The sequence below is a fragment of the Bos mutus genome, chromosome 25, assembly GCF_027580195.1.
Source record: "Bos mutus isolate GX-2022 chromosome 25, NWIPB_WYAK_1.1, whole genome shotgun sequence".
Classification (NCBI taxonomy): Eukaryota; Metazoa; Chordata; class Mammalia; order Artiodactyla; family Bovidae; genus Bos; species Bos mutus.
Genome location: NC_091641.1, coordinates 15,952,944 through 15,967,642, shown reverse-complemented (window position 1 = coordinate 15,967,642; position 14,699 = coordinate 15,952,944). Strand labels below are relative to the sequence as shown.

At 52.8% G+C, this 14,699-nt stretch overlaps 1 protein-coding gene across 1 annotated transcript; it reads right to left on the bottom strand.

Moving 5' to 3' along the window:
* Positions 1-106: 106 nt before the first annotated feature.
* IL27 (interleukin 27) lies at positions 107-5,265 on the bottom strand. Its single transcript, XM_005894489.3, has 5 exons — positions 5,107-5,265; positions 2,618-2,790; positions 2,435-2,533; positions 1,264-1,422; positions 107-358 (listed from the first exon to the last, which is right to left on the bottom strand). Exons 1-5 carry the CDS (start codon positions 5,135-5,137, stop codon positions 107-109), a joined length of 714 nt encoding a protein of 237 aa, XP_005894551.1. The 5' UTR covers positions 5,138-5,265.
* Positions 5,266-14,699: the final 9,434 nt, after the last annotated feature.

Below are 14,699 nucleotides of genomic sequence, written 5' to 3'. Positions count from 1 at the left end.
TGTGGGATGGGGTTGTGCCTTGTCTAAGGCAAATGAGCTGGAGGCTGTCTGATGGCCCAGACTCCAGTCCTCAAGTCCTAATGGGTTCAGCCAAGAGGTCACTCCATCAGGGCTGGGAGCTGGGTGTGGGGAACCCCAAGGCCTGGACTGAGTTCCCGGCCCGGGAGAGCAGCAGCAAGTCCCGCACGGTCCGAGATAAGACAAGTTCCAAGGAGTGTAGCAACCGGTAAGTGTAGAGGAACCGGGACCAGGATACCTGGGCAGATATCTGCAAGGGGGCACCCAGAGCCCCTGGAAGCAGTCCTTTTTCCTCCTCATTCTCATGCTCTTCAGGAAGGTTGAATCCTGCAGCCAGCACCTGCAAGGAGAGGCCCAGGGGGTCAGAGAATGGCCAGCCTGGGACCCCAAGTGAAACCTTATCTCTTTCTGTGCCCCATGGTATAGAGTGACATCAGAGACCACAAAGTTAAGATTTCCCTGGATAACCCCTACTTCACATCCTCCATGATGTCATTGTTTCATGTGAACTGCCTGATTCATTTTTTGGTTCAAAAAAAAATTGGAAGTCACAAGGCAAGATGGTGCTCACAGAGCAGGCTGTTACCCAGGATTGCCCTGGGACTGGGGGTTCTGGAAGTTCCTCTCTCTCTCTTTTTTCTTTTTTTGGTTATGGTGGTCCAGGGTTTAAGGATGTTCCCCAACCAGGGATTGAACCTGGTCCCCAGGAGTGAAAGTCTGGAGTCCTAAGAGGCTTAGTAGGAGTCTCACTAGGCCACCAGGGAACCAGAAGCTCCTCTCTCAAGAGTCATCTTAGGATCAGAAATGGGCATAAAGGTGATCTGGTTAGTTTTTATGCTGTCTTCCTTTTCTATTCTCCTTTTATTAAGGATAAAATTCCTATTTCCCTTTGAAATGTTCAAGAAAATCTGGTGATGTCAGAGGATGAGAGAGAAGGAAACCTAATTGGCTGCAGGACCTGCTGATGCTAGGTGCTGTCCTGGCGTCTCTCATTTAAGACCAAGACCCCAAGAGAAGAGATTCAGGGGGCAGAGCCAGGGCCTCATGCACCTACACATACACACTCACACACACACACACACACAGCATCTCCTTCCAGACACCCTATGTCTGGGCAGGGGGAGTGTTTTAAAAGGGAGCCAATGAAAAATAAAAGAAAAAACTACAAAAAAAAAAAAAGAGCCAGTGAGTCTTAGTTTTGTGTGTTGGTCTCTGGAGGTGGAGGAGGGTGGATGGACACTCTACCTGGAAGCGGAGATGCTGCTGCAAATCTCGGAGATCCAACTTCGTGGCCTGCAGTTGCATCCTCTCTGAACTGGTCCAGAACTCCTGTTTCCCCAGCCCTCCCAACAGGGTATGGAAGGGACGAAGTGTCAGGGAGAGAAAGCAGAGTCGTTCTGGGTCCTGTGGCAGGGGAAGGGAAGGCATCAGGAAAGGCCTGCAGGCCAAGGATCCACTTGCAACCCACCTCATCTCTCTCTGGGTCCCATCCCCAACACAACTCCAGTCTCCATCCATTCCATGACCAAATCTATTCTTGATAGAGCTTTTTTTGTTTTTGGCCACATCACACACACGGGATCTTAGTTCCCCAATCAGGGAGTGAACCTACACCCCCTGCAGTGGAAGCATGGAGTCGTAACCACTGGACCACCAGGAAGTCCCTCCATATCTATTCTCATCCTTAACCCCATCTCCATCCACACTTCTTTCTTGTGCTCATCACCATTCCTATCTCCACGGTCTCTGATCTCTATCCTATCTCCTTTGCCAACCTCATTTTCAGTCTTAAGTCCAAACTCATTTCTAACCCGTAACCGCATCTCCACCCTCCTGTCACTCTCTACCCACAGCCCCATTCTGTTCCCTCTCTACCATCCCATCCCAGCTCCAGCTCCTCACCTGTTTTTATTCTGTCTCCACCTTCCTTCCCATCCGTATTCCCCTTCTTATCCCAGTGCCATCCGTCTTCCATGTGTCCAGCCTCCCTGTCACTGTGTCTCCATCTCCAGCTTTACCCACCCCCATTCCAGTCCCAGCTTCACCAGCAGTCCTCACTCCTCCTCTGTCCCCCACTTCATTTTCACCCATCTCCAACCTCTTCCCATTCCTAACCTCTCACTATTCTCACTCCTCATACCAACTGCATGCCTCCTCCCTACTAATCTCTATCCCCAATCCTGTTCTATTCCCATCCCGGCCTCTGTCCTTGCTCGGCTTCATTCTTACATTCTTCCTAATGCCATTTCTTTAGTCCAGCCTCATCTTTATACTCAATGACCTATCCAGCCTCATCCAGACGCTCTGCTTCAATTTATCCCCAAATCCATCTTCAATTCAGTGGACTTTATCTCCATGGACCCAGACCAGCCTTACTGCCAGTTTGCCTGCCCCACCCTGCCAGTCCCCTACTCACAGAGAGGCCACGCCAGGCCTGGAAGGTCGTGGAAACGTTGGGGAGCTGCTCTCCCAGAGGCAAGAGGTCGAGGTTCACTCCTGGCAGGTGAGATTCAGCCTACGGGACAAGGTCTTTAAGTGGGGGCCCAAGGGGGTTGGGGATCTTCCCATCCCCAGAGCCAGCCGCGTTAGGGAAACTCACAAAGTGATGAGCCTGGACCCGAACCGCGGAGAGCAGCTTCCTGGCGAGATGCAGGCTGACCTTGAACTCCCTCTGCAACTCCTGCAGGCTCAGGGGGGGCCTCCCTGGGGGCCTCGGGAATCCCCAGACACCAGCTCGAGCCAGAAGCAAGAAGAGCAGCAAAAGGCTGAGCCCTGAAGAGGTGGGGGAGGGGAGTGGACAAGATGAGGGGCGAGCTGGAGGAGAACTTGGGCGAAGGAAGGAAGGGACCGTGCCTTTTCTGAGCCTGTGCTACAGGCACGCACTGTGTCATCCCACTGACCCCTCAAAACCACTAATGAGCTATTGAGACACCATATGGCATCTCTTGTGGGCTTCCCAGGTGGCTCGAGTGGTAAAGAACCGCCTGCCAATGCAGGAGACAGAAGAGACTCGCATTCATTCCCTGGGTCGGGAAGATCCCCTGGAGGAGGGCATGGCAACCCGCTCCGGTATTTTTGCCTGCAGAATCCCACAGACAGAGGAGCCTGATGGGCTGCAGCCCATGGAGTCTCACAGAGTCGGACACAACTGAAGTGACTTGGCACACATGCACGCACGTATGTGTCTCTGTACAATGAAAGGAAAATGCCCCTTCCCCAGGTATACACAGCCCGGCGCAGAGTGCCCACTTTTGAAGCAAATCTCGGGCTGCATCTTGATCGCCACTAACTCCCTTGGCCAGGTGTCTTCCTCAGTGCACAAACCGCACAAGGGTGCGAGGTAGTCTGGGTGCTATTATTCTCCCTATTTTGCAGATGGGAAAAGTGAGGCTCAGGAAGGGTGACCTGCCAGAGGGTGAGTGGACCAGAACTGGCATCCAGATTGGCCCAAATGCAGAGCCTGAGTGCTTCCTCCAGGGACCTCAGAGGAAGGCCACCACCTCCACCACAGCGGGCACAGTCTATTCTGCCAGTGATTCCCTGGGCTTAGCCAGGCGGCTTGGATGGCCTGAACCAGAACCCCAGGGGAGGGCTGGTGATGCTGAAGGCTCTATCCCAGGGAGTCAGAAGGACAGATGGGTCCAGCCTGCCCCAAGGCAGGTAGATCACTCCGCAGTGTGGGAGAATCAGGGCTCCCAGGAGAGGGAGGAGGGCCTGGAATGGGAGGCAGCAGCCCTGTTTCTCAGTTGGGTTCTTCCCTTGAGCAAGCCACCTCTGATCTCTGTGCCTTGGGCTCCCATCTGTAAAATGGAGGATCAGATGGGCTGATCTCTCAAAGTGCCTCCCGCCTTGCATTTCCTGGAAAGAAGGAAGAGGGGCAGTGGGGCTGGAGCTCTGGGAAGAGGGCAGTTTCTTCTTCAGGGAAAGGAAATCTAGCAATCCCTAGGCAGTTGCACAACTCTACTCGAAACCCAAACCAAAACAGCTTACTAAGTCAAAGTCTATTCTTGACTCCCTCTTCTTTCCCTGCCTCTTTCCTATCTGTTCTCTATCTCCAAAGCCTGAGCTCTGCTCCTTGAGATGTCCTCTCAATAAAGAGTAAGGGGAACTTCTGGGCCCTTCCATTACCCCCATGGACTTCCAAAGATGGTGGGTCTTGTCTCTAATCTCCAGCATTCAGGTTCCGTGGCTTGGGGGCCACTCTGACACCCTGGAGACTTAAGACAGAGTGAGGTCCTTTCTAGTTCCATATATTGCCCACCCAGAACTGAGCTGTGCCATTTCCTGCTGACCCCCTATTTTTTGCTTGGACTCTGGAGCCCCCAGACCCTTCCCTTGGCTTCTCCTTCCCCTCTGCAGCCAATCCTGGGGGTTTGGACCTGGTCTTTAAGTGTTCTGTCCCCATCTTCCAGCCCTTGGTCCCTACCCTGAGCCTCCCATCGGCTCCTCTGCTTATAGCTCTGGTTCCACCTCTGAGTCCTTCAATCACCCACGGTAGCTTGAACCTCCTTCCAAGCTTCGAACTCCACATCCTTGACCCAGTAAGGCTGCTGACTCCTTGGCCCCAGTCCCCTCCTCCTTCTGTCCTTCCTCTAGCCAGCCCCAGTTCTCAGCCAAGCTGACTGAGCAGGGGCTCATTCATCCTAAATAAATGCTTAGTTTATCTGCCTGGCCCTGATCCTGGTCAAACTGCCTGCCCAGTTTTCCCCATTCATGCCAGTCAGGTCTTCCCATCCTCAGCCCAGCTCTCACCAAATTTCCTCCTTCTACTCCTATCCCCTCATTCATGCTAGCCAACCTGCCCCACCCTCTGTCCAGCCCTAACCTCTGCCTCAGCCCCTCTCCCCAAGTTATGCCTCTTTCATTCCCATCCTTCAGCCAGCTGTGTCCTATATCCGTGTGTGTGTGTGTGTGTGTGTGTGTTTGTGTGTGTGTGTGTGTTAGTTGCTCAGCCTCTTTCCTTAGTCTTGGCCACATAGCGGCCCCTCAGCCTTTGGCCCCCATCCACAGTGGTCAAGTTCACCCATCCTCTGCCCAGTCTCAGCCAAGCCCCCACCCTTCTGCCCCCACCCCTGGCCTCAAACTCACGCCAGCCAAGGTTGCCTGCCGTCTGGCCCATGGCGGGGCCCAGCCTCCTTGGACAGCCATCTCCCGGGCAGGGGGAGTCTTATACTGGGGGCTGCGTCCAGTTTCACTTTCCGTCCTGCTTCTACTTTCGGCTTTGTGTTCACCGAGTCTTCCCTCATCACCACCCCTTGCTAAAATGGGGAAATGTAATTTCCCTTCCCAGAGAGGGTGGGAGGTGCAGTGGGGGTGGCGGGAAGCTGGGGTTTCGGTCAATCTCAGCTCCTGACTCCCTGCTGCACTCTACAGTCCAGCCATGCCCTTACTTCCCCACTCGGGCGAGCCGCCCCACTCTGCTTGCTGGTAGGTCCCAGAGACTCCAGTCCCCCTCCTGTTTCTCTTCTTTGTCACCATCATCCCAGTACCATCACAGTCCATTGTCCTCCCAAAGATGGATGGCCAGGTAAGGGGATTGCCCATTAGAGGGGACTTGGGGTTTTGAGTCATCCTTATGCTCTGCTGGTTTACCAGATGGCTGAGGGAGGGAGTGCCAGGGAGGTCAGGGTTTAGTGGGTGACTGGGATGGGGCTTTGTGTGAGGCGGTAGGGTCTCAGTCTGGGCAGAGTCAAGGGTTCAGTCTGTAGTCAGGGTCAGGGCGGGATGAGAACAGGTTCATTCAGGGCCAAGCTCAGACTTTAGCCAGGATCAGATCTAGGATTAGCACTCAGGACTTGGTCTAGAGCCAAACTTGGAACTTCATCTGGGGTCAACGCCCTGGTTCTGCCTGTGTTTGGGGTCAGAGCTATCAATGATGTGGGGGCCCTGTGTGGAACCAGTTAAGGTTGGGCTCAGAGCTCAGACCAGACAGGGCACAAACTTCAGTCTGTGGCCAACATCCCGACCGCTTGGGTGACTCAGGTCAGGGCTCGGGCTTGGGCCGAGTTAAGAGCTCAGTGGATGAGCAGAGTCAGGGCTCAGCCCATAGCCAGTTTGGGGTTCTGTGAGGTCAGGATCAGGGCTCAGCCAGGTCCCCGAATTGCTTTGGTGTTTCTGCTCTGTAGATGGCTGTCAGGGCCGGTTACAGATCTCCCTTCCAGCGCTGCCCCGCCCTCAGGCCCACCCTGGATTTCCCATCTTCAAGGAGAAGATGGGGTTTCTTGGTCTTCCCCCAAGCCCACTGCTGCCACTTTCCTTTTAGGACCCATGGGGTTTCCCTGCTGGGCCCTGGGGGTGTTACAGAAACCAAAGGGGCTTCCCCTTCCTATACCCTGCCTCCCCAGCCGTGCGCATGCACAGGGCCACCAGGGACCAACTCCCAGGGAAGTATCAGCACCGGCCGAGGAACCCTGCAGAAGGCCACTGGAGGAGAAGGAAAAGGAAGAGCGGCTTGCACCTGCCTATCCTGGATCAGTTTCCTTTGCAGCGCCCCCCAGTGGTGGCAGCCCGTTCCCCCACATCCCAGGCAACTAATACTCCTCCCTGTCAGGTCCCATCCATCCTGAGACTGATGCTGACAAGGCCCTGGCTGGTCTTCCTCACATCCCTGAGCCCTGCTGTTGTCCTGGAGGCATGCACACTCTGCCTCTTCTCCGACCACAGCCACTCCTGACTCTTTGCCATCACCCAGAGCCGCTTTACCTTTCAAACCTCGAACCCCATCTTTCACTCTCTGACCACAACCTCCTGACCTTCCCAACCGTCTCAGTGTTCCCCGAGCAAGGGACCTCCTGGCCCTTGCTGCTTCTCAATTTGGCTGCGGCTGACTCCTCCAGCCTCACACCTCCCTCCAGCCCTCTTCTTGCTCCACCAATTGCTTCTTTGCCTTTGCACAGGCTGGTCTCTAGGCCTAGAATGCCCTCACTGCCTTCTCTGGAGTTCCCTTTCCCCAGCCTTTTCTGTACCCAGACGCCTCAGCATGGGCTTTCTTCCCTGAATGGCTCATCCCTTCCTGCCATGAACCTTGCCTCCAGTGGATATCTCACATTTCTTTGTCTTGCCCACTGTATCCTCACTCATACCTCTCCAGCCATACTGGCCTCTTCCTGGCTCTTAGAACATCCTGCCTCAGGACCTTTGCACTTGCTGTTCTGCTTCATGTGTGCAAAGCTCACTGTCTCCTTAATACTGTGCACAAATGTCTCCTTCACAAATAGGATCTTCACTGACTACACTGATACTCTCTATTCCCTTCCCTGCACTACTTTTCTGTATAGTACTTTAGATAGCAAATGTTTTTAGATATTGAACATTTTCTCTCTCTCTCTCTCTCTTTTTTGGTTCTGTCTCCAGGCACGAGAATATGGGTTCCACAAGGATGGGAATTTTTGCCTGTTTTATGCACTGATGCATCCTCAGTAGCTAACAAGAGCAGGTTCTCAATAAATCATTGAACCAATCTGTCTTCTGCCAACAAGTGTCTAATCCAGGTTTTGCTTATGGCTGGTGAGCTATAAACTGCCAGGATGAAACAGAAGGTCTGGGACCAGCAAAGCCCTGAGTCTCACAACCAGCTTTCTCCCAGTCTGGCCAAGGCTTCAGCCAGGTGCTGAGCGGGTAAGAAAGCACCTGGGCTGCTGAGCACTGGCCCTGCGAGAGATCTTAGTAGATCCTTGGCAAAAAGCCAGAGGGCCAGTGAAGGCTGTGCCAGCCTCTGCCCACATCCTTGAAGGATGGGCCTGTGTCTACCACCTGGGTATCAGCTTCCATAAGTGGATCTTGGCTGGTGGGCTGAGGCTTGGGCTGGGGCCAGCAGGAAATGGAAGGGATGTGGTGAGGGGTAACAACTGCTGGAAAGAGCTCTAGACTCTGGTGTGCAGCTAACCCTCCTGGTGACCTCAGGTGAGTCAATAGCCTGCTCTGGACCTCAGTTTCCTCATTGAAAAGGAATAACAATTTTCAATGCTGCCACTATGATTACATAGGGAAATTAAAACCCAGATGATTAAAAAACAGAGAGAGAGAAAGGAACCATCTGCCAATTTTTCTGATTATTTTCCAAGCCCTGTTACAGCTCTGACCATGTGGGGCACTCCATGGGGTTGCATGGGAATCCTGAGTGCAGGAAGCAGAAGTTAGAAGCCTCAGATGTGACATCAGGACAGAATCAGGGCGGGGAAATCTTGTTCAAGGTTACAGAGCAGATCAGTGGCAGAATGAAGACTGGAACTCAATTCCCTCGTTTTCAGCCTGGGATGGCCAGGGGAATCCCTGGGCTCCATGATGTCAGCTTCGAGGTTTGGAACTAACCCCTTGGTGAAACCAAGACGGCCTTCAGTGAAGGCAGGAAGACTGAGGGGGGAGGTAAGTCCAGTTTGGAGCTGGGGTCACACTGCTGTCTCCAGAACACAAGTGATAAGACCCAGAGGCTAGCACAGCACCCATCAGCTCTCACGAGATGACAGGCTAATAAAGTCCTGCATCCCAGCCCTGATCATTGCGCTCCTTGTATGCATGCGCCTTTCCTTGCCACATCTATGTTTTCCCCTGCAGTGTCTCAGGGGTAAAAGAACTTGCCTGCCAATGCAGGAGACGCAGGGGATGTGGGTTTGATCTCTGGGTCGGGAAGATCCCCTGGAGGACAAAATGGCAACCCATTCCAGTATTCTTGCCAGGATAACCCCATAGACAGAGGAGCCTGGCAGGCTACAGTCCGTGGGGTTGCAAAGAGTTGGACACGACTGGAGTCGAAGCGTCCTGCCCTGAGCTCAAGGCATCAGTGAGGCGGCTTGGGTGCCACGACCCCTCCCCCCCACCTTGGGTGCATCTCTTATGGGACAACCAACCCTGGGGGTGGGGTGGGGGAAGTCTAGCAAGAAAAAAAGGCTTCTCACCCTCAGTCTCTCCTTTTTTTCTCCCATAGAGGGGCACTGTCTAGGTCACGGCAGGCACATGGGGAGAGCTGAGAGAAAGGGGGTGCAGGGCCCACCTTGCCATCCACAAGACTTTCATCGCTGGACATTCTATGAAAATGACATATGAATACAGGGGCAGGAAGATTGCGCTTCGCAGAATGTGAGGAGGTGGGAAAGCCAGCTCTGCTGAGTGCCAGGAAGGAAGAGTTTGAAGCCCAGGAGTCAGGGCTGCAGAGAAAAAACACCAGCCTGGGGATGAAAAGTCCCAACGCAAGTCCCCGCTCCTCTCTGCCCAAACGTGCTAGGCTTCAGTTTCCCCATCAGGAACACGAGGCCCGCCATTCCAGCCCTGCCTACCTCTCAGCCCAAACGAGAAGACAAAATTAGGAAGGTAGAGGGTTTCACGGAGAAGGCAATGGCACCCCACTCCAGTACTCTTGCCTGGAAAATCCCATGGACGGAGGAGCCTGGTGGGCTGCAGTCCATGGGGTCGCTAAGCATCGGACACGACTGAGTGACTTCCCTTTCACTTTTCACTTTCATGCATTGGAGAAGGAAATGGCAACCCACTCCAGTGTTCTTGCCTGGAGAATCCCAGGGACGGGGGAGCCTGGTGGGCTGCCGTCTATGGGGTCACACAGAGTCGGACATGACTGAAGCGACTTAGCAGCAGCAGCAGCAGCAGAGAGTTTCAAGGCTCAGGACTCCACTGGGGAGTCAGACAGACCTTTTGCAGCTCCAAGAGTTTCCAGGGTGACCTTGGACAAGGCAGGAAACCTCCCTGTGCTTGATTCCTCTACCAAGTGGGGATGCTACTCCTGCCAGCCAGCTGCAACAGCAGTGACAATTATACACATAAATGCCTGCCACTGCTGCTGAGCAGCTGTGTGATCTTAAGCAAGTTATGTAACCTCTCTGTGACTAGGTTCATCATCTCTAATGTGAGGAAAAGGGGACCTCTCTGGTGGTCCAGTGGTTAAGAATAATCTGCCTTCCAATGCAGGGGACATCGGTTCAATTCCTGCTCAGGAAACTGAGATCCCACATGTCTTGGGGCAACTAGAGAAGCATGAATCCACTGCTACTGAGCCACAAGCTCTGGAGCCTCTGCTTCCCAAGAGAAGCCCGCCCACTGCCAGGAGAGGCCCTTGCACAGCAGCAAGAGAAGGCCACGTGGCAACTAGAAATAGCCCGCACCACAGCAAAGACCCAGCGCAGGCCAAAGGAAAACAAAATGAGGAAAATAATCCAAAGTCATAAGACTATTTAGAGGATTCAATGAGCTATTGTTTGTAAAGTGCTTAGAAGGGGGATTGGCACCTAGTAAAGCTGTAGATTCTAGCTCTTAATGGTAGTACAAGGCCTGCTCCACAAGCTCTTAGGAAACGCTTGTTGCTAAGTCGCTTCAGTCGTGTCCAACTCTGTGCGACCCCATAGACGGCAGCCCACCAGGCTCCCCTGTCCCTGGGATTCTCCAGGCAAGAACACTGGAGTGGGTTGCCATTTCCTTCTCCAATACAGGAAAGTGAAAAGTGAAAAGTGAAAGTGAAGTCGCTCAGTCGTGTCCGACTCTTAGTGACCCCGTGGACTGCAGCCTACCAGGCTCCTCCATCCATGGGATTTTCCACCCCACTGGAGTGGGGTGCCATTGCCTTCTCCGTAGGAAACACTAGTTGTCATTAATAAATACTCTGGGATGGTTGTTATCAATGGGCAAAGAAAGGCTAAAGAGTTGCAAGAAGAGAGTGAGGAAGAGGGCTTCCCTGGTGGCTCAGTGGTTAAGGAATCCACCTGCCAGTGCAGGAGACATAGGTTCGATCCCTGGTCTGGGAAGATCCCACATGTCTTGGAGCTGCTGAACCTGGGCACCACAACGGCTGAGCCTGTGCTCCAGAGCCCGGGAACCGCAACTATTGAGCCCACGTGCCACAACTACTGAAGCCCAGGCACCTAGGGTCCGTGCTCCACAACTAGAGAAGCCACCGCAACCAGAAGCCTGCACACTGCAACCAAGAGTAGTCCCTGCTCGCTGCAACTAGAGAAAAGCCTGTACAGTAACGGAGACCCAGCACACAGCCAAAAACAAATAAATAAAATTAAATATATGAAAAATGAGAGAGCTAGTGAGGAAGGAACAGAAGAGGCTGCAGTTAGAGCTCGGGATGTTCAGACAGGTTTGGAGTGCAAATGGGGGTCCCCAGGCCAAAGAAGCCTGGTAGCCAGAGACGTGCCTCTCTGGAGCACAGTCTGGGCCTGAAGCAGAGGGGTCTGGGAGACAGCCCTCCAAGCAGGCCCTGGGCCACAGTGTGGACAGCCTTGGATCTGAGCACCACTGGTTGGGACTCATTTCCTAGCTTGGGTGAGGTTTCATCAAGCCTCCCTATGGAGAGAACTTGGAATGAAGACTGACTCTGGGCTGAGCCCTGGGCCAGGCCCTGCTAAGTGTCTGAGATAGACAGCAGGCCCTGGGCCGACACCAGGTCGTCCAGCAGCCCTACCTTCTGAGGCTGACCCTGGGCCCCATGCCAACCCCGGGCCCCTCACCTGGCAGTTGCCATGAGGTCTCTCCCACCCCTGACTGCTGTGTCTGTTACTTAATCCTGAGCACTGCACTTGGAGCTCCTTGGTGAGTGGACAGTTCACTTCCCAGAAGTGGGACACGCTCACAGTTTATAAATATATATTTAATTTATTTTCGGCTGCACTGGGTCTTTGTTGCTGCACTCAGGCTTTCTCTAGTTGTGGTGATCAGGGGCTACTCTCTAGTTGCGACTCGAGGGCTTCTCATTGCGGTGGTTTCTCTTGTCTCAAAGCACAGGCTCTAGGCATGTGGGCTCAGTGGTCATGGCACACGAGCTTAGTTGCCCCACAGCATGTGGGATCTTCCCAGGCTGAGGATAGAACCCATGTTCCCTGCATTAGCAGATGGATTCTCAATCACTGGACCACCAGGGAAGTACCTAATCAAGACTATGTCTGATGCATTGATTTGTGAATATTACAGAATATTACAGGCACCTACTTAGTGCCAGGTACCAGCTCTGAAGCAGAGGAACCAGAGGACACTGATGCTACGGCGCAGGTGTTTGAGGCCCTAGAATGCCACACCCAAGCAGAGAGTGTTAACTACTGGATCACGAAGAAGTCCCACACCAGGGTTCAGTAGCTGTGGCTCCCAGGCTTGAGAGCACAGGTTCAAAAGTTGTGGCACATGGGCTTAGTTGCTCTGAGGCATGTGAGATTTTGCTGAATCAGAGATTAAACCTGTGTCTCCTGCATAGGAAAGCAGATTCTCTATCGCTGAGGCACCAGGGAAGACCCAAGGTATTTTAAATTGCACAGAAATAAAAGTGTTAGTTGGTCAGTCGTGTCTCACTCTTTGCGGCAACCCCTTGGACTGTAGCCCGCCAGGCTCCTCTCTCCATGGAATTCTCCAGGCAGGAATACTGGAGTGGACCATTCCCTTCTCCAGGGGTCTTCCCAACCCAGGGATCAAACCTGGGTCTCCTGCGTTGCAGGTGAGTTCTTTACTGTCTGAGCCACCAGGGACAAGCCACACTGAAATTCATGTTTTTTTTCTCTTGTTTGTCTGCCCCTCACTACAAGTTCCAAAAGGAAAGAGCTCATTGACACTGTATCTGTATCTTTTAGAATATTCTCTGGCTCAGGAAATATCTGCTGAGGAATAAATCTTTCCTTAAGTAGTTAACAACTCTCCCAACTGTTCTCCAAAAGAGAGATAACAGGGCGAGGCTGCATAGAGCTGGTGCAAACATTTCACAAAGTGCTTAATTTTATAACTCCAGTGTTTTGCTAAAGTTGGAAGGAGAATGTGTTCACTCAAGAGGACAGAACAAGAGGTGAGGAGTCATCTTCTGATTCCACAGCGTGGGTGTGTGCTAAGTCAGTGCTCAGTCATGTCCGACTCTTTGCAGCCCCATGGACTATAGCCCACCAGGCTCCTCGGTCCATGGGATTCTCCAGGCAAGAATACTGGAATGGGTTGCTGTGCCCTCCTCCAGGGGATCTTCCTCACCCAGGGATCAAATCCATTTCTCCCGGTCTCCTTCATTGGCAGGCAGTTTCTTTACCATAGCGCCTCCACAGCATCAGCTGCTTTTGTTCTCGGAGAAGCAAAAAGAACCTTGTTTTACAAAGAAAAGAAAGTGCTTCTGGTTGGCTGAGACCTGGATTCCTGGTCCAGCCTCTGGGGAGCAGTCTCCTCTCTTCAGGCTGGCTGCTTGCACAGGGCCTCGGGGGAGTGAGGTGCCCTTGCTTCTTAGCTTGCTCTCCCTGGGCTCCCTGAAGACCACAGAATTCTCTAGAAAGCTTGGGTGTGGGTGTTAGCACACCTGGTCTCCTCCTGGCTCAGCCCGTGACAGTTGGTGAACCCATGACCCAGATCTTTTCCCTCCCACAGGACTTTGGTAAATATTCACTGTGATAATAAAAGTCACTGCGATTGTAGACATTTCTTTTCTACTAACCCAGGTGGAGTTTTCTTCCTCTTCTTTTTATGCTCATCCCATCACTGTTTAATCAGTGTGGACTTTCATGGCTACAGGGAAGGGATGTCATTGAAGTTTCCTTTTTACTTCAACAGCCTTAGGGGACTCCTGGTGGAACCCTGGTGGCTCAGATGGTAAAGAATCTGCCTGCAATGCAGGATACCCGGGTTCGATCCCTGAATCGGGAAGATCCCCTGGAGAAGAGAATGACAATCCACTCTTTTCCCCTGGAGAATCCCACAGACAGAGGAGCCTTGCGGGCTGCAGTCCATGGGGTCGCAAAGAGTCAGACATGACTAAGCTACTAACACCGGGGACTCAAGGCACAGAGAATCATGAGGACACAAGAGCAGGGTGGATGGGGTGGGGAGTGGGCAAATTTTAAAATACTTCCCTGGTGGTCCAGTGATTAAGAACCCACCTTCCAATGCAGGGGATACGGGTTTGATCCCTGGTCAGGGAACTAAGATCTGCTATGCCATGGGGCAACTAAGCCCACGTGCTATAGCACACAGAGAACCCTGTGTGCCACAGTGAAGACCCAGCACAGCCAAAGATAAAATACTCCCCAAGTTAAGGAAGAAGGAGGCAATTTGGAAAGGACAGAGGGAGATCTTAGAACAGACATGTCCTTGAGAAAGGATTCTTCTGACCACGCTGTTCTGAAGAGTTGGGTGAGATCTGAGGTATGGAAGGAACTGTACCCCATTTTCCAGGTGGACAGACCCTGGCAGTGCCCCTGCACCCCAGCGTGACACAAAGGCTGCGGGAGGTGGCCCAGAGAACACAGACAAGAGCAGGCGCTGTGTGGCTGACAGTAAAGAACAGACAGAAAGGACAGGAAGGCAGAGGGGGGACATCTTGGCGGATTCCAATGTACCCAGGGGATGTCAAGGCCAAGAGGATTCATGCTGCTTCTCAACTCTGCTCCTGGGGAGCCCTGGGAAAAGGAGTGGAAAAAACGGCAAACTGACCCCTTCAAAGACCTGCCGCCGGCAGAAAGGGAACAGGAAATAGCAATTCAGATCTCATTTCTTGCACACCTGAGCTACGTTGGCTGTTCCCTTGTTTTAATAGCTCACTCACATGATGTTTACTATGTATTTCACATTAACCCAGTCACAGCCATAATGCTATGTTGAATGTTATCAGCACTCTTACTTCCCATATGGGGAAATGGAGGCATAGAAAGGTCAAATAACTGGACCAAGATCAGACAGAGATGGTGAGCAAGCTGGGACTTGAACTGACAGTCTGG

Bases quoted from the DNA above. Each gene is read 5' to 3' on its own strand.
- IL27 (XM_005894489.3), bottom strand. From the start codon at position 5,137: ATGGGCCAGACGGCAGGCAACCTTGGCTGGC. The intron at 2,534-2,617 runs GTGAGTTTCCCT...CTTGTCCCGTAG, and splicing joins GGGTCCAGGCTCATCACTTT to GCTGAATCTCACCTGCCAGG. The intron at 359-1,263 runs GTAGAGTGTCCA...CTCTCCTTGCAG, and splicing joins AGCAGCATCTCCGCTTCCAG to GTGCTGGCTGCAGGATTCAA.